Here is a 24,043-nt window from a genome sequence, read left to right as displayed (position 1 = left end):
TGATTGAGGGTCTTATAAACGCTCGGTCTTCTAATGAGCCATAAGCCTTTATCAGCAGGACACGATGAGGACAGGTGCTCAGCCAATGAATGCAAACAGTCCATGTCTTTTCTCACAGCAAGCAGAGATCTTCACAATGAACTATTGCACCAGTTACACAACTTTTCTTTTATGCAATGAATAAGCTGCAGTTACATAAAGCTGGAAAATCCCCGCAAGAAGCAAAAATATGATTGCCTTGATGAGATTATAAAAATTAAAGTTAATTATAAAAAGTAAGTAATTATCACCAAACAGCCTCAGGATGATCGATGTCTATCTGTACCACACCTACAGTGAGGCTGCGAACAAAAAGGGGAAAATCCAACCCAATTATTGAATAACTATTCTCTGTTCTGGTCATCAGTTCATTCTCTGACCACAATGCCAGATCGACAGAGGATCTCTGGACCCCAAATCAACAGCCTCATATATATGTATGAGACTGTTAAGGTTAGGTCAGGAGATCTGCGACCAGTTTGGACACTGTGGTCCGTACACTGTGGTCCGTAAAGGCATTGTTAGGCCCTGGTATACGAGAAATGCCTTATCGTGGCTACCAGGTACACATAAATTGGCCAAGTTATGCGCCAAACTTTCTCAATTTTTCATATTTCTAGTGCAGTAATGCAATTCAATTTTCATTTTTCACGTTTGCAAGTTTTGGCGCTACAGTGTGCTGCCTTTTTTGTTTGAGATTTCTATAATATCATAGCTTTGGTGGTACTGTGAAAAGTAGGTTTTAATTTGAATTTAAAAAAAAAGAAAAAATGCATGGTGTAAACATAGCCTAACAGTTAATGGCTGGGATCAATAAATACATCTCCAGCACTTTCAAGCATTAGTGCCCAGAGACAATGATGGTCATCAGTTTCAAAGAATCAGATTGCAAATTGATAAAGTTCCCATAAGGGAATCTGTTGCTGCTACAAATTTTTCCTTGGAGGCGCATGAAAAAACAACATTCATAATCAAACAGGATAAGTAGTAAATGTACCATCACTGGGAAGGTGGTCACGCATGGGACTGAAGAAGATAGACTATGCAAATATTTTTACACTTTGTAAAGACATTTTTTTTCTTAATTAAACGTCCCCCAATTATCAAATCATTCTGAGGCTGTGCAAGAAAAAAAATAAAAAATATTGGCATGCAGAAAGCACCCACCACCAAGCGAGGAAGAAGCAGTGTGCAGAGAGCAAGGGCGTCACACATACACACCCTCAGGGTTCCGGGTGGAGAGTAGAGGATCAAGCAAGTTTCTTGGGTGACCAGTGAGATGGTTGAGGGTCGGTCGCAGAAGAGAATCTGTGCGTGCTACAAAGAAAATAATAATATATGGTCATTGAATATCATGAACTAAGATAAAATGGATGACCAGACAAATCATAGAATATACGAATAATCAGAGAAGATGCGTTATTACTGCCGCGGAACTCTGACACACGGACATTTGTACCTCTACTTCTGTGCACTTCTTCCCATTGTGAGCTGCTTTGATCAGAAAAAGACTCTTCGTCTGGTCGTCCTTGGCCATTCGTGACCGTAGAACCGGTCTGTAGGATGAACTGTTGGAGGTTGCACTGTCTGAGGTCCTTATTAAGCTCCTCCAGGTCCTGATTTCTTGTCTGGAGAGAAAATTAAACATGAAATTCCCTTTTTAGTATGCATCACTGGGAACAATAAAGTTGAGCATACATTTCAAAGTACCAGACACAACCTATTGACAAGAGTGCCGCTATTTGCGCAAAAATTAAATAGTTTCTTTAAATGGAATATGGCAGCTATTTAGTGAGAGCAGCAGCATAATGCAGAGAGCAGGGATATGTCAATTATTAGGCTCTTTGCTTTAGTTTGAATACAATCAGTGTTTTAGCAGGAGGAGATTATCACTGCTGGACCACATCACACGTGCCAGACAGTCTGGCTAATCTGTATAACCCCGCCTCCACCACTGATTGGTAGCTTTCTATGTACACTTGTCAACAGGCTGCCAATCAGTGGTGGGGGGCGGGGTTATATACAGCTCAGCATTAAGAGAACTGATACATGTACTGCTGAGAAAACAAGAATTTTATCAAAACTGTATAAAGCAGCCCAATAAGTGACATGTCGCTGGAATCTGCCTCTCTGCCCCTACACCATGCTGATCTCAGATTCTATAGGCAAAATCCTGTAGACCAATTCCCTTTAAATATTGTACAACCCCTTTAATATGACATAGACCATATCTATTCAGGCAGTCTCTATTACTGAAATTAATCACAAAGTTGGAGGATTCCATCTGACATCAAAGTTGAGAGTATTCCTTGACATCTCTTCTATGGAAGGCTCGGTATTATGCCACCATAACAGACCTACAGCTTCACATGTCGCCAATGATAAAATAATGTACACTGTGCGGTTTGTATTATTTTCTGGTTGTGTATTGTATAGGAGTTGTACATAGTTGTTTTCGTCTTCCACCAGTCATTGCAAAAGGTCATGTAATGATTTTAAAGGTGTTATCCAAGACTTTGACATTGTTGTCTTACCCTTAGGAAAATGATGGTAAACAATAAAGGGGACAAAGGCCTTTCAAAATGATGAATGGAAGGGGGAGGACAAGATTCGGATCCCCATAAACCTTAGACGAAAGCCATCAAACTTTAAAGTCCAAGATAAACCCTTTAAAAAGGGTATCTATACAGCTACTGTCACTTCTTTCTGTTTCTCGGTTCCTTTTTGAGGAATAGACAAATGGACTTTAATGGCCAAAATGTATTCATTGCCTTACACATGTAAATGGAAGTGGAAAAGTCTTATTATTATGAGTTTCGTTATGTGGCCATGTTTAGGCGCATCATGCAGAACTTGATTCCTGCCCCATTCTAAAAACGGACATAAAAAAAGAATCCAGATAGACCCTGTAATAAATTGATGGGAGTCCCACTGCTTCCATTCACATCAGTTATTTAAGGGATCCATTTTGGACATTAGCTCCGGTTGTCGTTGCCCAAAAACAGAACAGAGAAATGAAACATCAAGCTGTGTGAACGTAGCCTTACCAGAAAATTACAGTCACCATTCCAGAGTATGATCAAATCTGACAACTATACAATCACACCCGCGTCCTTATGGCCAATTTTGGGTTGGGTGGTAGAGGTTTCCTTGTGGAGAACTATGGCTCTCCAGCGGTAGAGGTTATCCTGTGGAGAACGACGGCTCTCCAGCGGTAGAGGTTATCCTTGTGGAGAACTATGGCTCTCCAGCGGTAGAGGTTATCCTGTGGAGAACGACGGCTCTCCAGCGGTAGAGGTTATCCTGTGGAGAATGATGGCTCTCCAGCGGTAGAGGTTATCCTTGTGGAGAACGATGGCTCTCCAGCGGTAGAGGTTATCCTTGTGGAGAACGATGGCTCTCCAGCAGTAGAGGTTATCCTTGTGGAGAACGATGGCTCTCCAGCGGTAGAGGTTATCCTTGTGGAGAACGATGGCTCTCCAGCGGTTGAGGTTATCCTGTGCAGAATGATGGCTCTCCAGCGGTAGAGGTTATCCTTGTGGAGAACGATGGCTCTCCAGCGGTAGAGGTTATCCTTGTGGAGAACGATGGCTCTCCAGCGGTAGAGGTTATCCTTCTGGAGAACGATGGCTCTCCAGCGGTAGAGGTTATCCTTGTGAACAATGATGGCTCTCCAGGTGATAGCACATTTACTGTGCCATATAGGCAAACAAAGGTGATCTACGGCCATTAAAGAGACACTGCAAAGGCAGTCTATTCTATACTAAATAGGCAAATCTATGATGACCTCCCTTCTAAATGGTGGATTTGTCAATTTTAGATGCATAACACAGAATATGCCATTTCCAAAGCGGTTTGGTGAAACCACTCCTGCCCACTCACCCCCATCCCAATCGCCATATCTCCAAACTCCATTTTCTGCTTCCTCTAGTAAAGGGACCTTCTAGAAGTGTTAGTTTCCTGGAGGTTTTGGGGGAAGTTTGTTGGGGTCTAATCCACCAAATGCACTGGAAAAGTTGGCAAATACATCTAAAAGCATGTGTTATTGGACCAAAAATGCTTTTCTTTGCCGTGGTCAGTAACGTCACCAATTATCAGTTGGACAACAAATTTGGATTTGATACACAGATCATGGAAATACCGATCCATAACACAGTATTGGCAAAAAGGGCAGTTTCCATGGTTTGCATCAATTGTTGGTTCCCTTCGTTTTATTGATGGGAAGTCTTAATTCTCTAGGAGTTTTAATATTACAACATTATAGCTTTATAGGAACAGTCTGAACAGAAGTCTTTTTCTTTTTCGTTAAGGCACAGAAAGCCTCCTCAGAAAAGTGCAAGGGGTTATAGCCGTAAAGCTTTGGAAATTAATACTGAACTAACCCACAGAAATGGGATATACACCGCGTCTGACCAAGCAGTGACTGGAGGTGATATATACGGCTTTTGACCAGGTAGTGACATTTCTGAGCAGAACAATACAGTCTATTGTTTTCGATAAGTGGCCATTCAGGCTGAGGAGGAAAGACTTTATGCTTCACTAGGAATACTAACAAAAAGTCCCGAAAAATGTTTGCCTTCCTTATCACTACTTGGTCTCTATAGTTTTAAGAATCTCCAAAAATATTTACAGAACAACATTCTTTAGGAAGTTTTGGATTTCATGATGTAATGCCCATTTAAATGCGTTTCAATTATGTTTTTTGTTCTTGTGTTTTTCCTTCCATAGTTTTCACAGACTTGTACATCCATGCCAGTGTTAGCAAGTTAAAGAGTAACTAAACTGTTATTTATCCTCCAAACATTGCAAAGTTACGAACTCTTGTAATATACTTCATTACCTTATTTTTATTCTCTCTCCCAAACACTATCCTGCAATGCCGTTTCAATGCCAAGTTTATGCTTCTTTAGAAGTGCCCTTCAACTGCTGCTCAGCAAAGATATTTACACTATACATAAAAGGGAATCCATCAGTAGGATCAACCATCCTATGGTCATAGAAAGTTGAATGAAAGGATACCGCATACTCAGAAAAAGGAATACAAAGACTGTTTTAACCCCTTAGTGACAGAGCCAATTTGGTACTTAATGACCGAGCCAATTTTTACAATTCTGACCAGTGTCACTTTATGAGGTTATAACTCTGGAACGCTTTATCGGATCCCGCTGATTCTGAGATTGTTTTTTCGTGACATGTTGTACTTCAAGTTAGTGGTAACATTTCTTCGATATTACTTGCGATTATTTATGAAAAAAATGGAAATATGGCGAAAATTTTTAAAATTTTGCAATTTTCAAACTTTGTATTTTTATGCCCTTAAATCAGAGAGATATGTCACAAAAAATAGTTAATAAATAACATTTCTCACATGTCTACTTTACATCAGCACAATTTTGGAAACAATTTTTTTTTTTGTTAGGGAGTTATAAGGGTTAAAAGTTGACCAGCAATTTCTCATTTTTACAACACCATGTTTTTTTTAGGGACCACATCACCTTTGAAGTGATTTTGAGGGGTCTATATGATAGAAAATAACCAAGTGTGACACCATTCTAAAAACTGCACCCCTCAAGCTGCTCAAAACCACATTCAAGAAGTTTATTAACCCTTTACGTACTTCACAGGAACTAAAACAATGTGGAAGAAAAAAATGAACATTTTACTTTTTTTTGCAAACATTTTACTTCAGAACCATTTTTTTTAATTTTCACAAGTGTAAAAACAGAAATTTAACCACACATTTTGTTGTGCAATTTTTCCTGAGTACGCCGATACCCCATATGTGGAGGTAAACCACTGTTTGGGCGCACCGCAGAGCTTGGAAGTGAAGGAGCACCGTTTGACTGTTTCAATGCAGAATTGGCTGGAATTGAGATCGGACGCCATGTCGCGTTTGGAGAGCCCCTAATGTGCCTAAACAGTGGAAACCCCCCACAAGTGACACCATTTTGGAAACTAGACCCCCCAAGGAACTTATCTAGATGTGTGGTGAGCACTTTGAACCCCCAAGTGCTTCACAGAAGTTTATAACGTAGAGCCGTGAAAATAAAAAATCGCATTTGTTTTCACAAAAATGATTTTTTCGCCCACAAATTCTTATTTTCACAAGGGTAACAGGAGAAATTAGACCACAAAAGTTGTTGTGCAATTTCTCCTGAGTATGTCGATACCCCATATGTGGAGGTAAACCACTGTTTGGGCGCACCGCAGAGCTTGGAAGTGAAGGAGCACCGTTTGACTTTTTCAATGCAGAATTGGCTGGAATTGAGATCGGATGCCATGTCGCGTTTGGAGAGTCCCTGATGTGCCTAAACAGTGGAAACCCCCCACAAGTGATACCATTTTGGAAACTAGACCCCCCAAGGAACTTATCTAGATGTGTGGTGAGCACTTTGAACCCCCAAGTGCTTCACAGAAGTTTATAACGTAGAGCCGTGAAAATAAAAAATCTCATTTTTTCTACAAAAATGATCTTTTTGCCCCAAAATTTTTATTTTCACAAGGGTAACAGGAGAAATTAGACCACAAAAGTTGTTGTGCAATTTCTCCTGAGTACGTCGATACCCCATATGTGGAGGTAAACCACTGTTTGGGCGCACCGCAGAGCTTGGAAGTGAAGGAGCACCGTTTGACTTTTTCAATGCAGAATTGGCTGGAATTGAGATCGGATGCCATGTCGCGTTTGGAGAGTCCCTGATGTGCCTAAACAGTGGAAACCCCCCACAAGTGATACCATTTTGGAAACTAGACCCCCCAAGGAACTTATCTAGATGTGTGGTGAGCACTTTGAACCCCCAAGTGCTTCACAGAAGTTTATAACGTAGAGCCGTGAAAATAAAAAATCTCATTTTTTCTACAAAAATGATCTTTTTGCCCCCAAATTTTTATTTTCACAAGGGTAACAGGAGAAATTAGACCACAAAAGTTGTTGTGCAATTTCTCCTGAGTACGTCGATACCCCATATATGGGGGTAAACCACTGTTTGGGCGCACCGCAGAGCTTGGAAGAGAAGGAGTGTCGTTTTACTTTTTCAATGTAGAATTGGCTGGAATTGAGATCGGACGCCATGTCACGTTTGGAGAGCCGCTGATGTGCCTAAACAGTAGAGACCCCCCACATATGACACCATTTTGGAAACTAGACCCCTTAAGGAACTTATCTAGATGTGTGGTGAGCACTTTAAACCCCCAGGTGCTTCACAGAAGTTTATAACGTAGAGCCGTGAAAATAAAAAAATCGCATTTTTTCTACAAAAATGATCTTTTTGCCTCCAAATTTTTATTTTACCAAGGGTAACAGGAGAAAATGGACCCCAGAAGCTGTTGTACAATTTGTCTTGAGTACGCCGACACCCCATATGTGGGGGTAAACCACTGTTTGGGCGCATGGCTGAGCTCGGAAGCAAAGGAGCGCCATTTGACTTTTCAATGCAATATTGACTGGAATTGAGATCGGACGCCATGTCGCGTTTGGAGAGCCCCTGATGTGCCTAAACAGTAGAAACCCCCAACAAGTGACCCCATTTTGGAAAATAGACCCCCCAAGGAACTTATCTAGATATGTGGTGAGAACTTTGAATGCCCAAGTGCTTCACAGAAGTTTATAATGCAGAGTAGTGAAAATAAAAAATATTTTTTTTCCCACAAAAAAGATTTTTTTAGCCCCCAAATTTTTATTTTCACAAGGGTAACAAGAGAAATTGGACCCCAAAAGTTGTTGTCCAATTTGTCCTGAGTATGCTGGTACCCCATATGTGGGGGTAAACCACTGTTTGGGCGCACGGCAGAGCTCGGAAGGGAAGGAGCGCCATTTTGCAATGCAGACTTTGATAGAATTGTCTGCGGGCGTTATGTTGCGTTTGCAGACCCCTAATGTACCTAAACAGTAGAAACCCCCACAAGTGACCAAATTTTGGAAACTAGACCCCCTAAGGAACTTATCTAGATATGTGGTGAGAACTTTGAAAGCTCAAGTGCTTCACAGAAATTTATAATGCAGAGTAGTGAAAATAAAAAAATATATTTTTTTCCAACAAAAAAGATTTTTAGCCCCCAAGTTTTTATTTTCACAAGGGTAACAGGAGAAATTGGACCCCAAAAGTTGTTGTCCAATTTATCCCGAGTACGCTGATGCCCCATATGTGGGGGTAAACCACTGTTTGGGCGCACGGCAGAGCTCAGAAGGGAGGGAGTACCATTTGACTTTTTTAGCGCAAAATTGGCTGTCGTGTTTGGAGACCCCCTGATGTACCTAAACAGTGGAAACCCCCCAATTCTAACTCCAACCCTAACCCCAACACAGCCCTAACCCTAATCTCAACCCGATCCATAATCCTAATCACAACCCTAACGATAATCACAACCCTAACCCCAAAACAGCCCTAATCTCAACCCTAACCATAACCCTAATCAAAACCCTAAATCCAACACACCCCTAACCCTAATCCCAACCCTAACCCTAATCCCAACCCTAATCCAAACCCTAACCCTAATCCCAACTCTAACCCTAACTTTAGCCCCAACCCTAACTTTAGCCCCAACCCTAACCATAACTTTAGCCCCCGTCGTCACAAAAAAAGTTCAATGTAACCTTTTTTTTGTACGTCGCGTCCGCCATTTCCGCGGATGCGTGGCCGTAACTCTGCCCCCTCCTCCCCAGGAGATAGACTGGGCAGCGGATGCGTTGAAAAACTGCATCCGCTGCCCACGTTGTGCACAATTTTCACAACGTGCGTCGGTACATCGGGCCGACGCATTGCGACCGCCCCGTACCGACGCAAGTGTGAAAGAAGCCTTAGGCTACTTTCAGACATAGCGCATTTTTGAGCGCTATTTTGCGGGCGCTTTTCAAAAATGCGCAATGTCATTTTCGTCTGCCGGCAAAGTGAATGAGAAATTCACTTTGCCGTTCAGACACACCGCAAAAAAACGCGGCGCTTTTGTCTGCAAACACGCCGGCGTAAAAAGAATTGACATGTCAATTCTTTACGCAGCGGCGTGTCTGCGTATCCCCCTAGGGCCCCATATTACCTTCCACACACAGCGCCTTTGTCCTGGGTGTCGGCGTCTTTGTACGGAGGGGTTGACACCCAAGACCGGACGTGACGTCGGACAGGAAGAGGGAAGCCCCCGCCCCCCAGTGAAGCAGCATGGAGTCCTTCTGTGTGTGTGTGTGTGCGTGTGTGTGCGTGTGTGTGTCCCCATGCGACGCTAGTGCCACCATTGTGCTAAGTCGCCGTATGGGACTACTACTCCCATCCGGTATTAGGATGGGAGAGTTGTCCCTGTGTCCGGCGACTTAGCACAATTGTAAAGTTACACAAAACACCTACACACAATACACATACATGACACACAGTACATACAACATATAACACAGAGTATATAATCACCAACAGCACACTTGTAGGCGAAGCCCTCGATCCTCCAGGAAAAAATCCAAAAATAATAAACCAAATTCATACTCCCTGTCCGCAGAATCCATAAAACGAGTGTCCCACGCCGATCGGCTGCTCTCCGGCGATACACTGCCAGGAGCGAAGCTCCTAGCAGTGTATCGCGTACTGTTCCGGAGTTCAATGACTCCGGCGTCTCGGTTAACAGCAGTACAGCTGCGTTGAACTTTCCCACGCAGCACTGCCGTTAAGCGAGAGTGCCGGGGTCAATGACCGCCGGTAAACTCGCTCGCGCATGCGCAGTGACACACCGACAGGAACTATGGCTCCTGTCAGTGTGTTGCTGCAGCCGTGGAGAGCAGACATATCTCTGGATGTGTCTGTTCTCCATGGAAAATCTTGATACGTGGCACTTAAATATGTGGCAATTAAATACGTGACACGTGGCACTTATACGTGATACGTGTCACTTAAATACGTGGCACTGAAATACGTGATACGTGGCACTTTGATACGTGGCACGTGTCACTTAAATACGTGGCACGTGGCACTTTGATACGTGGCACGTGGCACTTTGATACGTGGCACGTGGCACTGAAATATGTGGCACGTGGCACTTTGATACGTGGCACGTGGCACTTTGATACGTGGCACTTTGATACGTGGCACGTGGCACTTTGATACGTGGCACTGAAATATGTGGCACGTGGCACTTTGATACGTGGCACGTGTCACTCAAATACGTGGCACGTGGCACTGAAATATGTGGCACTTTGATACGTGGCACGTGTCTCTTAAATACGTGGCACGTGGCACTGAAAGATGTGGCACGTGGCACTTTGATACGTGGCACTTTGATACGTGGCACTGAAATATGTGGCACGTGGCACTTTGATACGTGGCACGTGTCACTGAAATATGTGGGACACGTCGCACAAAAAAGTTACATGTAGTTTTTTTTGTGTCGACGGTCCGCCGAAGCACGACGCATCCGTCGCACGACGGATGCGACATGTGGCAATCCGTCGCAATGCGTCGCTAATGCAAGCCAATGGAGAAAAAACGCATCCTGCAAGCACTTTTGCAGGATGCGTTTTTTCTCCAACGACGCATTGCGACGGAAGCCAAAAAACGCTAGTGTGAAAGTAGCCTAACCCTAACCCTAGCCCTAACCCTAACCCTAAATTTAGCCCCAACCCTAACCCTAACTCTAACCCTAACCCTAACTCTAACCCTAACCCTAACCCTAACCCTAATTTTAGCCCCAACTTGTCTTCTCCTGCCGGCCGGCAGATGGCAGCAGATGGCGGGCGCACTGCGCATGCGCCCGCCATGATGAAAAAGCTGGCTGGCAGGAGAAGACAGAAGAGGACCCAGGGACCCGGGTGAGTATGATAGGGTCCCCGAATCCCCCTATTTCTCTGTCCTCTGATGTGCGATCACATCAGAGGACAGAGAAATAACTGATCGCTTTTTTTTTTTTTTTGCGGTCGCCGGTAAACTGTTAATTACCGGCGATCGCAAAGCAGGGGTCGGTGCAAATCGACCCCGATCATGTTCTTTGGGGTCTCGGCTACCCCCGGCAGCCGAGACCCCAAAGAACATCCGGGTGCCGGGCGGCGGGCGCACTGCGCGTGCGCCCGCCATTTTTTCCCGGAAAAAAGATGGCGGCGCCCATGGGGAGACACGAGGAGCACCGGGGGAGGTAGGTAAGTATTGGGGGGCTATTGGGGGCCATCGGGGACCACATTTCTCTGTCCTCCGATGTGCGATCACATCGGAGGACAGAGAAATTAAACGGCAAATCGCGGTTTTTTTTTTTTGTTGCGACCGCCGGTAAACGGTTGATTACCGGCGATCGCAACTCGGGGGTCGGTAAAAAACCCCCGAATCATGTTCTCTGGGGTCTCGGCTACCCTCGGCAACCGAGACCCCAGAGAAAATCCGACTCTGGGGGGCGCTATTCACTTTTTCCACAGCGCCGTTAATTAACGGCGCTGTGGTTTAAGTACCCTTAGCGGCCGCCGTTAAAAGGCGTATCGGCGGTCGTTAAGGGGTTAAATGGAATCTGTCAGTAGGATCAACTCACCTAACCAATTTTTATAGACATGTAGGTCATAGAAAGTTGAATAAAAAGCTACCTTGATATCTGTGATCCGATGTCTTATTCCAGAGAAATCCACATTTTTCTTAATATATAAATGAGTTGTTAAGATCTATGGGCCGGACATAGATCTTAATGAGAATCTACCTTCAAAGGACATTACCAGTGAGACATGTAGATCAGGAGAGCAGATTGTCAGTCATTACTTGTCTCACTCTGGTAACGAGTACTACCATTATAATAAGCTCTGCAGGCAGATTCTCAGGAAGATCTATGTCCGGCCCAAAGATTTTAACAGCTCATTTACATATTAAGAAAAATATGGATTTCTCTGGAATAAAACATCGGATCGCAGATATCAAGATATCATTTTATTCAATTTTTTAGTACCTACATGTCTATAAAAATGGGTTAGGAGAGTTGATCCTACCGACTAAATTTAAAACAATCTGTCTTTGTATTCTTCTGAGTATGGGGTGGGGATCAGAGAAGCGTGGAGAAGCAATAGTCCTGTATATAGATTGTTTGAAAGCAGTGTAGGCAGTATTTATTGGACTGGGCTTACAAGGGCCCATCAGTAACATTGGCTCTGGGGGCCCTCTGTTCAGTTACATGAAAATATTAGTTCCATGAAAAATGGCCACAGAAAAAAAGCCTACAGCTATGAATGCCCACAGGAAAATTGCATGCATGAAAAGTTGCCCACATGGATATTTTCCCACAATGACAAAATAGCAGTTTATTACAACAGTTTATTAAAGAAGGCTAAGGCTGTATTCACACACGGAAAATTGGGCACATGTCGGTACAGCCAGGGTCACATTGTACACAATGTGACTTCCTCTTGAAGCTCATCAAGAGAATGCCAAGAGTGTGCAAAGCAGTCAAAGCAAAGGTGGCTACTTTGAAGAACCTAGAATACAATACATAACAAAAAAGTGTGAAACAACTGAAATTAAGTAAATAATTCCACATGTGTTAATTCATAGTTTTGATGCCTTCAGTGTCAATTTACCATTTTCATAGTCATGAAAATACAGAAAAATCTTTAAATGAGAAGGTGTGTCCAAACTTTTGGTCTGTACTGTACACACACACACAATCTCATTCTTCCAATATGGGAGTCCATATTACCAGGAGATCCATGTAACACCAGAAAGTGATTGGATCCTCACAAACAGACATAACCATATCTGCAATCAGAGGTTGTCACACTTTAGTAAATGTTAGATTGGTTGATTTATTTATTTGTTGTCTGTAAAAACAAAACAACTGTTTTAGCCTTTAATTCGCCACATCCTTTTACTGACCTAATATTCTAGAAGGGCTGTCATTCACAGTACCCAGCTCTTGTATTTTAAGAATTATCAAGAGGGAGTAATTGAGTTAATAAAAAAAAAAGGTTTTTTTTCCCCAAAAAACAGAAGGTGCCACTTCAATCTTATTTTTTGCTGACGAAGAGCAAATACTGAGATTATTTTGTAAACATCAAAAGATCTATCTCGTTCCATTTGTAGATGTGGAAATATTTTTTTAAACTAAATATCACTATTACGGTGGTAAAAATAAACGCCATAAAAGTACTCCTAGGAGCACAAACGATTAAACCAAAAACCATCACAAACGGACCTTGATACATTTTAGAAATATTTTATTCGAAGGGCAAATACTAAATAGTGAGCCTTGCTGGTGAAACGTAGGTGAAAATCTTGTGTTTCACAATATTCTGCAGATCTCGTAGAATCCACAGAGGATCGGACACTACTTTTGTTACATTGGGCAAAGAAACAAACAAACAAAACATTTGACGTTTGACCAATAACTTAAGAAATCGTAGCTTAAAGCAAGAAAAAGTTTTGGCCTGTGTCTCTTGAGAATTCATTGAAATCAAGGAACAGACAAGTTCTGCAAAGTACCTACAATGTTCTATGGACAGATTAACAATTTCCCAAAATATTAATCTTGTGTAATGTAGGAACATGTCATGTTCACCTAGAAAATACCAATGAGGAGAATAAACTATTCTTTTATTCTATAATCTCATTCTATACAAAGAAAAATACAACGTCCCGTCGTCTATGTCCTTTTGATTGAGCACATGCTCTTCTATCATGGTTATAGCTTAATTTGAGTCAGTCAAAATAGAATATTCAGACAAAGAAGGTCCATATGAAAGGAATAGCCTTGTAGCATTTCACATGCATAAGCCAAGCCTGGCATTACTACAGATAAGCAGTAAGCCTACCTCTAGGTTTCTTCTGGCCTCCTCACAAGCTCTTTCCACATTAGATAGATTACTTTCCAGTTCTTGGCTCTGTCCAATTTTGGTTTCCAATTCTTTTCTCATTTTTGCTACCATTTCATCAATATCAGCAGGACTGGGTTGCCCTAAAACTCTTTTTGAGGTTTCCTTTTGAATTTCCTGCTCTAAGGCCTCAGTCCTTTCGCTCAGTTCTTTAATTTTACGGGTGTAATCCTCCATTGTAGCTCGTAATTGTCTAATTTTATCTTGCCTTTTTTGCTCATCTAGCCTCTCTCTTTCGAGTTCATCCATCCAGAACACTTCCTCTGCAAGCTCAGCATCATTTCGTCGGATAAGTCGTTCCAAATAAGCGATCTCGTCATCCTCCTCGTGAGGTCCACCAGCTCTGCCCCTTTCCCATGTTTGAATGTCCTTGCCGATGGAGGAATTTTGCATTTCCAGGGCTTTAAGTTGCTCTTGTTGTTGCAGCACCTGCTTGAATATTTCCTCTTTGGTTGGTTGTCTCTGGGCAGTGTCTTTACCGGTGGTGCCATTTTGATACTTTTGTCTGTGCTTAAGCAAAATATCATTTGAACTCATAGGTCCCAAATTAAAAGTCAAAGATTTTTTGGGTTCTTTTGACTTTGTAACTTCTGTACTATGGGCTCGAGGATTAAGAGGCAAACTGGACCGGACAAAAGTTCTTTCTGGAGGAGGAAGAACACTGTCTGAAGAGGGGCGTTCTGTTAAGCTGGGTCCAGTGCGCTTTAATACAAAATGGACATCGTTGGCATATTGCCCACTCTTGGACAAGAATTCCAGTGGTTTCTCATGAGGCAGAAGTTGCCTTTCTTTCTCCCTTAGAGTCTGGATAAGGACATATCGTCCTGTCTGACCTGTAATATAGTAAAAGCAAAGTTAGAACGTTAACAAGAGTTTAGACTAGCCAAACCTGAAAACTAGAAAAACAAACAAACAATCGGCTGCATAGAAGCCGATTCGTTCAACTTTTCAAGAGTGTTTAATACATAGCAAAACCCCCAAACCATAAAACCAATGTCAAATATTAATTGGATGGTTTATAACTATTTCATAGATAGGTGCTCCCACCTATCCATTGGTTAGGTCATAAATGCATGATATGTGCAGGTTCCACCACTGGGACTGCCACCTATTGGGAGAACAGAGGTCCTATGCCAATTTCGACTTGTCGGTGTCTCCCATTGTGATTTAGAATCTATGGAACTTACAGTACATAAAATATCACTCCCAAGCTGAGCTAGATAGTTACACATTTTATGTCACTTTACAGAATTGCTCCATCAAAAAAATGTCTACAACAGATTCAAGACTAATGGCCACAGAAACAGTAAAACCCAAAACTCACCAATAGCCTGAGCCAAGGCGATGACCACATCCTGGCAGGATGTCTGCTCCGTTACCCCACACACAACTCTTTGTACCCCATCTACCCAAACTTTTAATTCCATGATGTAGACAGACGATTTGGAGCCGCAAAGACGACTGGGCAAAATGGATGATGGTCCTTTTAGTATCTCATCACAGTTCCCAAGATGTAAACCTAAGGAGAAGAAAATAAGAGTTAATTTATCATCCAAAGGACAGAAACATTGTGCCAACATAGTTAAATTCTCATTTTCGATTAGGAAGCCTTAATTTATTGGTCAATCAAGGAACTATGAAGTTATATAAATCATAGAAGATGTACTCATTTGGTGAAATTCAAAGATAAAGGGGGCAGGAACAGAGAATATAAAGTTTAGGATTCCTGAGAAGCAACACGTCCCACTCCAGGGTCCTTCATAAACTAAAGTCTACTGTAAAGGTTTACGTGATTCCATGCTGATACAAGAAGCATCATCAATTTTTGGAGTTCAGAACAGATTGGATACTATTTCCTCTACTATGATAAGTACCGTTGTGCACTCTAGAAGACAATATTATGTACACACTCCACGTGAGGAAGTAGTTTTATCGACATCCATGGGGTGGAAATAGTGACGTGTTGATACCTTGACACAGGAATGTGTTAATAAACAGAAAAACTTGGAGAAGGTGGAAGGAAAGATGGGCGCAATTGTTAAAACAGGAGGAGAGGCAATGAGTCACCATAGAAAAATCCCGAGACATGACATGCAAATCAAGTGAAGGTATATATAACTATGTATGTACACAACACCGTGCCTCATGGTATCGAGTCATTACAGGACATATACAATAAGATACAGGGCTGAAAATGGATGTGACATCACAATGCCATGTCATGCTATGAAGGGAAGATCATTTCTCCATATGAAAGGGCACCAGATTATTAATCTCAATACTGTATGTTTTTCATGCAATCAGATCTGGGTAACGGCATCACAATAGTGGACCCCATGAGGGTTCACACACACAGCCTAAAACATAAATCAAAAGCCACAATTATTTTGTTGTAAATTCTGAAACTTTTGGTACAGTAGGTGGTAAATGTATGATTATTGGGGGTACGATTGCTGGCATCACACAAGAACAAGGGTCCTAAAGTCCTGTGTGATCGGAGAGAGTGTGTGAGCATGTGCGACCACTGCTTCATACACTATATATGAAAGTGGTGGTCGCACATGTGCACTACGATTCCATTCATATCGGGGACTTTGGGCTCACCGTTCTTCGAATCCTGCAGCAGACCCCCAGCAATTATACTACTTGTTTTCCCAGAAATTTAAATATTTAATATATCATTATTTTTTATTATTTTTTTTTTTAAAGGACCTCCAATACGTATATAACTTTTAAAGCACCGAATGGGTTAAATGACTAAGAGAAACATGTATTAATGGTGCGATTTGCATATGGAAATACTAAAACAATGTGAAGAATGCACACGCAGCTATGTAAGGTAATGAATTGTATGAGGTCATCACAAAAAAAAGCTGCAATAGCAGGAACCAATCCCTTAGGAAATATAATCGATGCAATTAATATGATAATTATGCTGCAAATACGAGTAAGGATATATTTATAGCACATGCTCACCATAAAACACCATTTACGGTTTATACAGATATAATCTTTATATAAAGTTGAGTAACTTTGTGAACACTTTGCTTTAACTTATCCCAAGTTACAGCCTGTGCTATAGTCCAGAGCTACATTATTGGTTTTCTTGGTCACTAGTGGAAACGGTCAACAAATCTTGTTGACAGATACATTTCGAGCAGTGTCTTAGTTCCTATAATGTAGTGGGACAGTGAACTTGGCCATCCACACTAGATAAACAAACTGGACGATTTCTTTGGGATCTATTGTTTAGAGTGGCCTCCTGACCTGGATTTCAACCGTTTGTTCTCAGTAAGCATAAGCCGCTGCCAGATGTGTCAAGCAGTGACTTTTTACATAGTGGGTACGACATAAAGGTTTAAGATATGAATACCCCTTTAAACAATTCTGGGAGATTTCAGCTCTGAACTATAAAGAAATCTGAAAGTATTTCTGGTGTACCTCCCAATTAGTATAAATTAAGCTCTAGAGAGGTTTGATATCTTACTTGTAAACTAGGGTTCAAAGATTACGCTTTAATGCTCCTTCACTACTTGCGGGCTACCCAACGTCTTAAGATGTCAAGGCGGTCCACATACGACTCTACAAGGACATTTTAGAATATCGTCGCAAAGCATGGAGATCGCACAGATGGAAGTGTGAGGAATTAGCCGTCAGAGATACCGGACTCACCGTCGGGAAGGCAGACATGGTTTATTACCATCTCTACCTTCCTGATCGTTCCTCTATTAACACTGAGCATACAGTTTAGGAAGCACAAACAGCGATTCTTCAAGTGAACGCCGGGTGCTGAAAGGGAGCACAAGCTGCTGGGTGTTAGCAGACCCAGATCGGCATACTACTGCAGATAAGAGGTTGCATTTGCCCTGTAACTGGGGATAATATGCCAACTCCAGTTACAGAGGAAATCAGTAAATATAAAAATATATTTAAAATGTTGAAATGATCCGAAAGGTATTTTAGAAGACCTTATGGGGTGGAACTAATTGAAAAATTTGAATAAAATACACACAAAAAAAAAAAAAAGTTGCAGCAAGTCCAAACCTTGGTTTCTAGTCCTTCCCCGATGTAAAATACGAAACATATATCTGATATAAAAACAATTGTTACAGAAAGGAAAACACAATTGAAAATTAATTATTTAGTGAATTTTGTGGTCTTAATAAAAAAAAAAGAAAATATGATAAAAAGACACCTATGTACACACAAATATAAATAAAAAATAATAAAGTTAAAGGCATGAAGTGGTGCAGTATGGTCATAGGAGGCTATGACCGGTGTGGCGCCACTTTTGGAAGAAAAAAAAGTTATTTTTTAACTTTTAGACAAACCCTTGGTTTAAAGTCAAAGATTAAGACATCAATATAGAAAATAACAGTCAGCCTCGCTGAGTCTGAGGAAAAGGAGGAAATCAGCCCTAACTATTACAATATAACGGATAATCATCCATTACTGATAATTTGCTGTAGAATTAAGTGAGGCTTTGGTTAATAATTATACAGGAAAGAATTACTTTAAAAATCTTTTACTGAGAACTCTTTTTCCAGCAGCATACTTACAGATTCCTCAGATACTTCTCGTGGGTGAGTCACCTGTTTTACGAGACGTCGACACACATCGACCTGTCCAGCTTAGATTTTCCAGAACATCTCATATTTTTAAATATAAGTTTTCCAAGGATCGGTTATTCTCGCCTAAGACACCAAGAACATGTTCTCCTCCGTTGAGATAAAGTCCTTAGGAGCTATGGGTCAGATGATGCCCGCTACTTGTCCTGCCTGAAAATGGATCTCAGTCTCCCCTTGGAAAGCCTGATTTTTATTAAGCCCCCACCCTCTTCTCTTTCCTCCCTCCCCAGTTTCAGGGTAAACGGGACTGGGGTGTGGCTGCTGGACTTGTTGATCCACCTCCTCTTAAACAAAGAGGATATAGTAGCCAACACAGCAAAGCTATTATCCATGTGCTACTAGTGGACAGGTAAAATTGGTTTTATGTCAAGGTGGATTTGCAGAGATAGATCGGTTTACTATTGTGGATGCACATAATACGCCAGGGCTTACTCTCTAAATAATGACCATAGCAGAAAATTTTTTTTATTGGCAGAGGTCAGATGTGCCAATTTAGAGAATTTCCTGCAATTTAAAGTGCTTAATCTGCAGCAAAAAATCCATCTCAAAATTGCATAAAAGTGTGCATACATTATGCCTTCCTTAATGGATGTTTTTTTCTTTCCACACTGAAAATCGATATAATTTTGTCACTTGTAAACATAAATGTCCAATGTGAATCAAGTGCTTGAATATTTTTTGCAGCAAAACTGTCTTCTCATTAGTATATCATTTTTTGTTTCCTGAAGGCAGACCTAAAAGCGTAGCAGACTACATTTGTTTCTCCCATATAAAAAAAAAATTAATTAAAAAAAAAAAGGTATGAAGGCCAGATGGAGTACAAAGCGACTGGCTCTGCAGGACGTTCCATGCTAATCCCTTATTTCAGGACTTTAGATGGAAGCCCCTGATGGAGTCTCAAATGTAGGGTGAAACATGGTGTAAACCTTGCCTTACGATATGGAGGCGAAACCAGAAACATTTTCCTCTCATATTTGGAATACTGCTGCAATGTGTGAACGCAACCCAATGGTTGGAGAGGACAGTATAATTTTATACTACTGTGCAAAGGCATGACTTTGTTTTGGATTGCATCATGGCCGAAAAGTTCTGATGAACTCAGACTCGTACTAAAAATTGGTTCCATTTACAAATGCTTTTTAAAATGTTCGCGCTAATTACACTGAAATGTGTAGACCCACCTTACTCTGATCAACCGGTTGGACGCTTCAGTATACGATCGTGTAAAACACAACTTAAAAGAACATATAAACGCTAAGTATTAATCCTTGTTGAAAGAAACTACCGTAATTAACAGTTTCTAAGTAAGTTTTCCTAACAGTTGTGTAAACAGGGTAGATCCCTAAAACTTTGTTTTATTGTCCAATGATAGTATGGTTACCTGGGATGGACTCATTCAATGATGCAGAAGGTAGATGACCCCTCACCCTAGTGACACTTTTAGGGCTAGGGCACCTGACTGCATTTTTGGACTGAGTGGGATCTGACAAAACTCACTCTGACCAATGTTATTCTATGAGGTTGGGCACATCTGAGACTTTTTCCTGGCACAAAGCCAGTCCAAGGATAAAAAAAACAAAAAAAAAAAAAAGAGAGAAGATCGCACAATGCCTGAGTTGGATCCGATTATTGGATCACACTTGGCCATGCAAGTCAATGAGTCTGTGGAAAACATCGGAGGAAACCCAGATGACATCTGAGAAGATTGAGACATTTTTTTCCATCTTCTCTTCATCCGAGAGAATCGGATCACACTGTGATATGCTGGTGTGACCCTAGCGTTAAACAAATCAATGGAATAAGAAAACTAGCCAACTGTGGACAGGTGTCCAACTGTGGTCTAAGCAAGGACACTGAGAACATCAGAAACTTTCACATCCTCCCAAGTATTCACTCTCTCCTGTACATGACAAAGCCCCTCAAGTATCGTTCTATAAGTACATCTCCCAACGGTATCTCAATAGAATGGTTTCTAGTAGAACAATAAGAGTATTATGTATACATGTAAATTCAGTCATCATGTGTTTTCCTAAGCTGTTTGAGTGTGAACGAGCATTGTAGTTATCATTAAGAAACATGAATAAGAATGTAGTTATACAGTTAGGTTTTTAGAGATGACCAGACATTGAGTTCCAGCTAAGTTTTCCCAATTCTTGTCTTAAGAAGATAAACACTAGCTGAAACCCAGCAATTTCAGCAAGATCAACCAACCAAATATTGTGCATCAGGGTGTTCAGCCTCCTGCAAGGGCAGATATTGGTGGAAAGAAGTAGGTGGTAGGATGGATGTCAATATGCTTAATCATTTTGTTCTCAGTGGAGATAAATTGGCCAGAGGTCTTTGGCAGAGGTTTATTCCACTCTCCTTACTGAGAATACATGTAGACTTGACTGAATGAGCAGGTGTATGTTGAGGTCATGAACTATGACCCTCTGCTGTACAATGTTAACCGGTGGTTGAGAATTGCACATACCATTGGTTCAACCGCACAGGAGCCCGAGTGATAAGGTTGCCACTACTAGAGATGAGCGAACATTGTTGGCTCCCTCCTTAATCAGCAAGCTATAGCGCTGGCCGAAGGAGCTGCATCGGGAACCAGGATAGCTGGATCTCTCCTGATGATCAGCTGTTCGGCACTGCAGCTGCATGCGTCTCGCCTGTGTGACAGTCACAACACACAGGCTCTCCATGCATGTGTTGTGACTGTAGCACAGCCATGACACATGCAGCTGCGTCTCGGAACAGCCGATTACCGGGAGCGCTGCAGGTATCCGGGTTCCCGATGCAGCTCCTTTGGTAAGCACTATAGCTTGCTGATTAAGGAGGGAGCCGACGATGTTCACTCATTTCTAGCCACTACCACCTCCAAAGCAGGTGAAATTGTGCATTATAATGAGCTATTAGACTTCATAGGGCACATATATTGTTCTTACACAGAGGTCCTCGTCTGACCGTGGCCGCTACTGGGTTTGTATATGGCTAGTGGGTGGCCAAGGTGTGACTCATTCCCAAAATCTCAGCAGCTTAAGCTTTATTATTAGTGATGAGCGAGTATACTCGTTGCTCGGGTTTTCCTGAGCACGCTCGGCTCGGGTGGTCTCCGAGTATTTATGACTACTCGGAGATTTAGTTTTCATCGCGGCAGCTGAAATTATTATTAGAAGATCATTGAAAATCAGTTACCCATTGTTTGGCCCTGTTCACACATCTGTGTTTTACATACATTTTTCAAATCAGTGTTGTTTGCACGCCCGAATTTTCAGCATCTATTTAAAAAAATAAAAATAAAATAACCAGAACTGTTAAATTTTAGTTTGATTTGTTAACCAAACTCATTCAAGTGAATGAGTCAGAAAAAAAAAATGCATAGCACTTGGATGCCGTCCACATATCATCACCCAAGTGCTGGTTGTATTTTTACTGTTTATTGGGTAGAAGGAGATTAGAATTTTTTCTTTTTGCTACACGGATGTTAAAAACTGAAACAGTCAGCATGTATGCAAAAAAACCTGGACATCTGAATGAGGCTTTAATCACAGCTCAGCTTCTGCACAACCATTAACAATAAGTCATTTACGAGGAATGTCTAATAACATAGTTGTGAGCCTATAAGACTTTTAGGAAGTGGCTCAGAGGAAAAGTATAATAGAAACATATGCACCACTTCTGTATTTATCACCCACTCCTGATTTTGGCTTATAAATACTGATGTAAAATACTGACCAAATACTGAACATGTGAACATGACCTAAACATCCACACAGTCATGGAAAGCAACCGATTAACAATGATTTTTTGATATTCTATTTAAAAAAAAAGTGCTGACTTTCTTGTAACATGTCTTCTATGTAGAACTATACATTTTAAGGAGAAGGTCATAGGCACAAATCCGAGTGCAGTTTTAAAGGTCCGTTCACACATGTCAGATTTCACTAACATTTTGATCTCAAATGAGTCATCTCATAAGACATTAATGACATATCCAATTTACTTTCAATAGAACTGTATGAAACATACTGTAAATTATTATATATGGAAATTATTTCTCTGGTTGCCCCCTTGTTTCTTTCTTCATGTACTAATAGTATTACTGCCATATATTTTTTAAGGAAAAAAAATCTTTCGTTTTTTTGGTATGTAATATATACTGGGAAAATATTTATAGAAGTAGTGTAGAAAAAAAATGTTTTCTAAGATGCAGGTTCCACATTTTGACTCTTGCACCTATCCCCAAACCGAGGGTCTCTCGATTGCTCACTGGTAGTCAGATTCCATCCGAAATAGGGGAAGGGATAGCAGATCAGGCACCAGTTCTCTGTTCATTACTATGGGATCTCCAAAATGTAGCCGAGGGTTGACTGTATATGGAACGCCTATAGCAAGGAACAGGAAGAGTTGCCACATGTTTCGCCATCTCTCCATTCTCTGGTGGTCAGACACCAGCCATAACAAGAGAGATCGGGGTGAGGGACCCCTATTCTGAACATAGGTTAGGTCTGAGATCAGCCAATGGGGGAACACAAATCTGAGATCACAGCCTCGGATTTCTATAGCAGGAATACATCTTTAATCCAGAGTGTGAACATACCCTAACTTTCCTCCCACAAGTGAGAAGCCATAAGGCTAGGCATTCATACTACAGCTTTGGGTGCCAAAACCCCAACTGTTCGTGGAGGCCAATGGCTGCACAATTTTGCTGTCTGAAAAGGATTATCCTCAAAATCTGCAACTTTTATCCACTGCCTAAGCATGAGGTTACAACTAAGGTCTTTTTTTTTATATATATACTTTGCACCAGGTCCTCCGCGAGGTCCACCATTTCCCAACAAATTTTTCTTACACATAATTTCCTACGTGGTATTTACAGAGCGAGAAATAATTCATCGATGTGACCTCATTACCAGATATTGTTTAACAGGGGAGACAAAGAAGCTATGTGCTGAGCAAGGGGCTCTGAGGCCAATTAGTCCCAATTACTCGAGTAATTAAAGGCCAATTATAGAATGGAAATGGATTTTTTGCCTTTGGTGTTTACTTTCATTAGGAGGGATGATAAGATGGATCTGACGACAAAGATACAGTACCCGGCATTGTGGTATCCGATCACATCTGACCGGAAAGTGACTGATCTATAGGATACGTCCCTAAGCTTCTACAAACAGCCCTACTTTATCTTCCTCTTTTGTATCCAGATGATAAACCTGGGCTTTTGTGTGTATTTGCTCAGTAAATACTTTATCTAAATGGCTTCATTTAAATACAATTTGTTTTTGTGACAAAGACCTCAAGCCATTGTGTCACTGCAAGGTTACCCATCTTCTAAGGTTTATTGGGCTGGGTGATGATTTCACGGCAGGTATAGAAATCCATAATCTTTATTCATAGATTTAAACTATCTCTTGTGAGAACAAAAGCTCAGGCATGTTAAATATCAACAAGCCTGGCCCTTCTTACCCTTGACATCTATTGATGGGTAGAGTAGTGAGTCCCACATACACATTGGATGGTTGTGTATAGGTTAGGCTGGTTTCACATTTGCGGTTGTTGCCGCAGCGTTTGTACCGCAAAAAAC

The 24,043-nt window shown here is 41.4% G+C and overlaps 1 protein-coding gene across 5 annotated transcripts in view; it reads right to left on the bottom strand.

Moving 5' to 3' along the window:
• RASSF7 (Ras association domain family member 7) overlaps positions 1–24,043 on the bottom strand; it is a 73,498-nt gene that overhangs the window by 4,803 nt on the left and 44,652 nt on the right. For 2 of the 5 annotated variants that reach the window (XM_077287787.1, XM_077287784.1), the window contains exons 2-5: positions 15,168–15,362; positions 13,784–14,676; positions 1,499–1,667; positions 1,261–1,356 (exon numbers count right to left, since the gene is read on the bottom strand). In XM_077287787.1, coding sequence (XP_077143902.1) covers positions 1,261–1,356; positions 1,499–1,667; positions 13,784–14,676; positions 15,168–15,270 — 1,261 coding nt within the window. In that variant the 5' untranslated portion in view covers positions 15,271–15,362. Of the gene's footprint in view, positions 1–1,206; positions 1,357–1,498; positions 1,668–13,783; positions 14,677–15,167; positions 15,363–18,402; positions 18,637–24,043 lie in introns of those variants that run through there. The other 3 variants (XM_077287789.1, XM_077287788.1, XM_077287785.1) reach the window with 2 other exon arrangements.

The sequence above is a fragment of the Ranitomeya variabilis genome, chromosome 2, assembly GCF_051348905.1.
Source record: "Ranitomeya variabilis isolate aRanVar5 chromosome 2, aRanVar5.hap1, whole genome shotgun sequence".
NCBI classification, from domain to species: domain Eukaryota; kingdom Metazoa; phylum Chordata; class Amphibia; order Anura; family Dendrobatidae; genus Ranitomeya; species Ranitomeya variabilis.
Note: the sequence above shows the minus strand (reverse complement) of the source record. Positions and strands in the feature narration are given on the sequence as shown.